The 6,942-nt window shown below is 44.3% G+C and overlaps 1 protein-coding gene across 3 annotated transcripts in view; it reads left to right on the forward strand.

Annotated features, from left to right (window-relative positions):
* The first annotated feature begins 501 nt into the window (after nucleotides 1-501).
* Nucleotides 502-6,942, forward strand: part of LOC135094234 (uncharacterized) — an 8,297-nt gene continuing 1,856 nt past the window's right edge. The window contains exons 1-7 of one of the 3 annotated variants that reach the window (XR_010263663.1): nucleotides 502-808; nucleotides 1,686-1,851; nucleotides 2,324-2,473; nucleotides 2,990-3,208; nucleotides 3,789-4,005; nucleotides 5,441-5,587; nucleotides 5,941-6,050. Coding sequence is in view for 2 of the 3 variants with exons in the window: in XM_063994154.1 (XP_063850224.1) it covers nucleotides 1,777-1,851; nucleotides 2,324-2,473; nucleotides 2,990-3,208; nucleotides 3,789-4,005; nucleotides 5,441-5,587; nucleotides 5,941-6,050 (918 nt within the window). In the remaining variant the exon portion in view is untranslated. Of the gene's footprint in view, nucleotides 809-881; nucleotides 901-1,685; nucleotides 1,852-2,323; nucleotides 2,474-2,989; nucleotides 3,209-3,788; nucleotides 4,006-5,440; nucleotides 5,588-5,940; nucleotides 6,051-6,942 lie in introns of those variants that run through there. The other 2 variants (XM_063994154.1, XM_063994156.1) reach the window with 2 other exon arrangements.

Below are 6,942 nucleotides of genomic sequence, written 5' to 3' on the forward strand. Positions count from 1 at the left end.
AGGAGGGTAAAAACCGGATATACTGTTTGGGTGACAGCAAGCGAGCGACACTGTTTGGGTGACAGCAAGTTTGGGTGACTGCTGCTGGTCTCAAACTGTTCATTTTCCTATCTTGAATATTTCAAGAACTTTTGTTAAATGTTTTGTGATTGCTTATTTTTTGTTAAGTGTTTTTATGGATAGTTTAAGGAAGTTTATTACGATTTTATGAGAATATTTGCCGTTTTCCTTTAACAAGTCTGACCAAATACGGAATGATAATTGTTCGTCTTGTAACTCCGACTTTATCTTTATTTATCCGATTTTTTTTTGCTTTAATATGAAAGCTGTACATATGATTACTCATATTAATGAGAAAAAAATAATGAATATTGTCACTTAGTTGATAATGTTGCAGTAAATGTATATATATCAATTTGAGCCCAAAGCCGCCCCTAGCAATACTGGATTGAGATGAGTTTGTCATTCCCGGCCACTACAGACGCTGAGAGGGAGAGCGAGAGCAAGAGCAACTGACAAATTTTACCCAATGCATGTTTTTAACTTTTTACGTCTCTGATATCGCACCCAGACCATCAATACCAAACGCAATGCTTAGATTATACAATATCCTCCAATTTGCATTAGGAACCATACAGCTGCCACGTATAATTTCGTTATAATTATGAGTTACAATAAAGTAAGTGAAGGAAGCTGGAAACCGTTGTTGCCTCGCCTCTTGTTGTGATCTACAGCTGGTGCCTTACGGTTCTTTCATCTCCGCGTTTTTCTCTTATTTCTCGCTAATTTACTCATCCCCAGACGTGAGGTGAGTGTTAGAGGGACAAAAATGGCTGAGGAATGCCGTGATCTCTTTCAATTATCTCTTAGATGTGTAATAAGAGAAATATTAAGGAAAAGGTGAGTGTAGGTGGAGGTTTACCTAAGGATGATAAGGAAGTTATTAGAACCCTAACAATTTTTTTCCTAGTTTTCTCTTTCGTGTGTGTGTGTGTGTGTGTGTGTGTGTGTGTGTGTGTGTGTGTGTGTGTGTGTGTGTGTGTGTGTGTGATTCACCCGCTAATAAGATTTGCTAACCATTTATTTTTTCTTAATATTTGTGTGACACAGGTCAGATTAATATAGGTTTGGCTGAGGTAATGCTGGTTTGATTAGCTTCATTTAAGTTTGGTTAGATTAGATTAGATAAGTTAATTTTGGTAAGATAATGTTTGAATCCGTTAGGGTAGGTTAGGATGAGTTAAGTTAATGTTGCTTAGATTAGTTAAGATTAGTTTAGAGACCCAGATTGTTATTCTAATTAATTTGATGCACATTTATCAGTAAATTCACATATTTTTTTTTTTAACCCTGTAATAAGGAAATTAAAGATATTTTTAACTCTATTTTTAGAAGTTGTAATTTAAGCTCTTTCATTACTATACTACTACTACTACTACTACTACTACTACTACTACTACTACTACTAGTACTACTACTACTACTACTACTATTACTATCCCCCTTTACTTTTCTTATTATTGCCAGTGCTATTGCCACTACTTAGTACAATCATGATCATCACCATTATCATATATTATCACCACCATTTCTCACTATTATCACCATTAATCAACATTTTTACTTATATCATCACCACCATCACCACTGCCCATCATTATTCTCACCACCACTTTTTTTTGCAGGCAGAGGATGGCAGTGGTGGTGGTGGAGTGGTGATGGTGGTGGTGTGGTGGTGGTGATGATCGCGGTGAGGCACCACAGCTCAGCCACACAATGGAGGAGGAAGGAAGGGTGAAGTTTTTGCCGCAGAAGAGCAACACACCCACGTGTTGCGCTTTCCACCCCAAGGTGTGTGTGTGTGTGTGTGTGTGTGTGTGTGTGTGTGTGTGTGTGTGTGTGTGTGTGTGTGTGTGTGTGTGTGTGTGTGTGTCGTCTGCCACAAGGGAACATCACACCCCTTAGAGGGCACCAAATGTGTGTGTGTGTGTGTGTGTGTGTGTGTGTGTGTGTGTGTGTGTGTGTGTGTGTGTTCAATAAATATGTATCTGTCTATTTCCTATCTATAATTTATAACTTTTTCCTCTTTTCTTTCTTTTTGCAATTTTCCAGTGTTTTATTTTTCCATATTTCTTTCTTTAATACCTTAATTTATCTCTAAAACTTAATTTCTCCCCAAATCACCCTTAAGACCCTAAAATCATCTTAAAAACTCTTAAAAAACAAAAAAAAATCCCTTATTGATACACTATTGCACTATTTCTACCTTAAAAATCCTTAAAAACACCCTAATTTTCCCCTAACCACTCTTAACTACCCACAGGATCGCTATGCCTTTGCCTTCGGGGGCCAGGAGGGGGAGGTGAGCCTAGTCAGTGCTCTGCGGGGAGAGGTGGTTCGCTCAGTGACTGTCGGATCCCTCAATCTCACGCGTGCCATCAACTCTCTCACTTTCTCATCAGATGGATCGAAGGTGAGGCAAACTGACCCTTACAGCAACCTATCTTTGGGTCTAAATTTGTTTGATGGGAGAACAGCCATGTACACTCATTCCAGCCGTATACAATGCTCCCAAGCCAATCTTTTCATGCTAACTGCTCTTCTGATCTTGCTAACTGCATGCCTCCCCTCCTCCCACGGTTTCGCTGCACAAGACTTTCTTCTTTCTCTCACTCCTATTCTGTCCACCTCTCTAACGCAAGAGTTAACCAGTATTCTCAATCATTCATCCCTTTCTCTGGTAAACTCTGGAACTCCCTGCCTGCTTCTGTATTTCCACCTTCCTATGACTTGAATTCCTTCAAGAGGGAGGTTTCAAGACACTTATTCATCAATTTTTGACCACTGCTTTGACCCTTTTATGGGACTGGCATTTCAGTGGGCATTTTTTTAATTAGATTTTTGTTGCCCTTGGCCAGTGACCCTCATACATAAAAAAAAAAAAAAGTATACTGTATACCTGTATGTTCCCCATCTCCCCCCGTCTCAGGCCATCACCTCATCAGTGTCCCGTAAAGTGGTGTTAATGGATGTGGAGCGCGGCGCCACCCTGCTGGCATACGACAATTGTGTGAGCCCCCAGGAGACACGGCAGCCTCTAGCCACACACCCCGCCCTGCCTCACCTCGTTGCCTGCCCTGCCGTTAATGCTAAGGGCATCACTCTGCTGGACCTTAGGATGCCTCTGCCTCTTGACTTTATTTATGATGTATGTGTGTGTGTGTGTGTGTGTGTGTGTGTGTGTGTGTGTGTGTGTGTGTGTGTGTGTGTGTGTGTGTGTTGGGGTGGGGGGGTTTAAAGGCAACAAAATTATAGGGAGAAATATTAACTTTTAGGGTATTACAGAAAGAAATTGGGTGTTTTTCAAGGAAGTTGAAGGTTTTTAAGAGAGCTTGACTCAGTTCTGTAAATTATGAGGGGAAAAACGGGCTCACTTACTTGCCAGTCCTCCGTCTGTGTTTGTGTGTGTGTGTGTGTGTGTGTGTGTGTGTGTGTGTGTGTGTGTGTGTGTGTGTGTGTGTTCTATCTGTATCAGTTAATGTGCACTTATCCTTGCCTTTATCACTTAACATTTTTCCCTAACTCTCACATGCTCCACTGCTCTCCCAAGCCTCTCCTGGCCCTCTCCCTCTCTCACACACCTCTCTTACCCACACAAGCCTCTCACAAACCCACAAAAGCACAATCTATTCTCGAAACTACCTCACCTCCCAGCTTCTCTTCTGTCCCTTCTACTCCACCACTCTCCCAACCCTCTCCCGGCCCTCACTCGTACTCCCATCCCACAGCTGCACGAGGACACCATCCACGACCTCCTCTTCCTGGATGGGTCTTGGCCTTGGGGGTCAGGCAAGGCAGTATTGGTCTCAGGATCTGCATCAGGAGAGGTGAAAGTGAACGGGTTAGATGGAAGGCCCCTGTGTTCATTCTCCACCCAGCCTCCCGTCACCCTCCTCCACCCATCACCTGATGCATTCAATGCTGCCCTCTCTAGTGGATACCCAAGTGAGTGGGTAGTGTGTGGGAGAGTACGAAATGTGTCTTGTAGAGGGTTTTGTGTGTGGTTGTGTGGAAAAATGTACTCTTTCTCACACTCTCACTCTCTTGCTCTCTCCAGTTGACTGTGAGTGAGTGAGAGTGTCAGGGAGTGTCAGGAAAGGTTCAGGAGAGAGGGAACTGTGTTGTTTTGAGATTGTGTGTCTGACTCACATTTTACTTAAGGCCACTCACCAAGCATAACAAATGGGCTGGGACAAATTGACTTATTGATGCAACAAGTGCATCCCTCCCCCTCACTCCTGTCCACAGCAACAGTGACCAGCATTAGTCACCAGTGTCAGTGTTCACTGTGTGTTTGGTGACGCGTGATTGTTCTTTTCCTGGTTGCAATGCATTTTGTTTTGTTCATTTTGTGGTGCTTTTAGTGACGAGTGTGTGGCAGACAAGTCACGGTGACATCATTCAGTCATGGATCTTCACGCGTCAGGCTTGAATGGTGTCGATGTAGCAAGACGTGTGAATTAGAATGCGTGAATCTTCCAGAACCTCATACAGAAATTGGTGAAGTGAGGAAGTGAGGAACCATCTTCACACAGGCACGGTGGTGGCATCCCTGCTGCTTCCCCTCACCTGCCTTGCCCTAAGAGTCAGAATAAAATACAACTGCCCACATGGAGAAGCTGGAAGCCGTGGGGTGACAATAAAGGATGCCGCCACCATGTTTGTGAAAGAACAGTTCCTCACTGCCTCCCTTCACAAATTTTTACAGGACAACCTGGAAGTCTCGTGTTTTTAAATTGACACGTTTTGCTACACGGACACCAGTGAAACCTGACGTTTGAAGATCTTTGATGGAGTGACATCCCCGTGACTTGTCTGCCTGGCACTCACCACCCAAAACACCAAAAACACCACAGCATGAACGGAATTAACCCCCGAGAACAGTGGTGGTCATGCGTCACCACAGACACAGTGAGCACAGACGCTGGTGACCTACACACTACTGGTCACTCTTGCTGTGGCCGTGAGTGAGGGAGAGATGCACTTGAGATGCCAATAGGTTAATTTCTTACACCCCATTTTTTTACACTTACTGAGAGCCTTCAGTAAAACGTGCTTTCCAATCATACAAAGATGGGAAACTCAGACAAAACAAGGAAAAAAATTAATAATGATAATAATAAGATAATACTGGTGATAATAACAATAATTCCATCTCTCTCTCTCTCTCTCTCTCTCTCTCTCTCTCTCTCTCTCTCTCTCTCTCTCTCTCTCTCTCTCTCTCTCTCTCTCTCTCTCTCTCTCTCTCTCTCTCTCTCTCTCTCTCTCTCTCTCTCTCTCTCTCTCTCTCTCTCTCTCTCTCTCTCCTTTCCAAGACAAAATAATAACAATAATAATAATATTATTTCCTTATCTCTACCTCTCCCTCTCTCTCTGCCAGGTGTGGTGCTGGTCAACACAGGGGAGGGGCTGGTGTCTTGGGGGGTGGGGAAGCGGCCCTGGAAGTGGGAGACAGAGAAGATCCACCCAGCAGGAGTCACCCGCATGAAGTACACCCAGAGTGGAGGGATTCTCTACACTGTGCAAGGTAGTGGTGGTGGTGGTGGTGGTGATTATCAAAATTACTGTGTGTGTGTGTGTGTGTGTGTGTGTGTGTGTGTGTGTGTGTGTGTGTGTGTGTGTGTGTGTGTGTGTGTTTGAGAGAGAGAGAGAGAGAGAGAGAGAGAGAGAGAGAGATACATAACCTATATTAACCTAACCTGACCTCTCTTGACCTTTCTTCACCCCCAGCAAAGACCACACACCACCACCACCACAACCCTGACCCATGTTAACCTATCTTGACCCCTATCAACTTAAACCCCACCCACTGACCAATACTAACCTTTTCTGACCTCTACTGACTTTTAATGACCTGTATTGACCTTGCCTCTGTCGCAGGTAAGGCCGTGCACCGCCACCGTCGCTATCCTGACCGCCACGCCCCCTCGGCCAAGTTTTCACCCATGCCGCGCCTATCTGTGACCTGGACCTCTCCCCTTACAATGAGTGTATCCTTTACTCAGGGTGTGGGTGATGGGGTGATGGGGTAGTGAAGGGATGTGATGGTGGGGATGGTTTGGTTGTTTGGGTATTGCTGTGGGGCCTTAATGAGGGTGTGTGTTCAGCTGTGGTGTGGCTAAACTCCAGGGGTGTAGAATGGGGCCCACAAGACTGTCAGGGGCTAACAGGGCTGTGTGTGTGTGTGTGTGTGTGTGTGTGTGTGTGTGTGTGTGTGTGTGTGTGTGTGTGTGTGTGTGTGTGTGTGTGTGTGTGTGCGTGTTGTCTGAGCTGCCCCATGTGTGATTGGTGGCCTGGTATGTAAGTCTATTCAGAAATGCATTGCTCTCTCTCTCTCTCTCTCTCTCTCTCTCTCTCTCTCTCTCTCTCTCTCTCTCTCTCTCTCTCTCTCTCTCTCTCTCTCTCTCTCTCTCTCTCTCTCTCTCTCTCTCTCTCTCTCTCTCTCTCTCTCTCTCTCTCTCTCTCTCTCTCTCTCTCTCTCTCTCTCTCTCTCTCTCTCTCTCTCAACACAACTGTTTTCCAAGGCCACAGAGATGATAAGCCAAGTTCTCAAGAGTGTTTCTCCTGTTACTAATGTATAAATCTTGTTAATCTTTTTTTTTTTTTTTATGTAGGAAGGATACTGGCCAAGGGCAACAAAAATCTAATAAAAAAAATGCCCACTGAAATGCCAGTCCCATAAAAGGGTCTAAGCAGTGGGCAAAATTTGGTGGATAAGTGTCTTGAAACCTCCCTCTTGAAGGAATTCAAGTCATAGGAAGGTGGAAATACAGAAGCAGGCAGGGAGTTCCAGAGTTTACCAAAGAGAAAGGGATGAATGATTGAGAATACTGGTTAACTCTTGCGTTAGAGAGGTGGACAGAATAGGGGTGAGAGAAAGAA

The sequence above is a fragment of the Scylla paramamosain genome, chromosome 45 (genome assembly GCF_035594125.1).
Source record: "Scylla paramamosain isolate STU-SP2022 chromosome 45, ASM3559412v1, whole genome shotgun sequence".
Taxonomy (NCBI): Eukaryota; Metazoa; Arthropoda; class Malacostraca; order Decapoda; family Portunidae; genus Scylla; species Scylla paramamosain.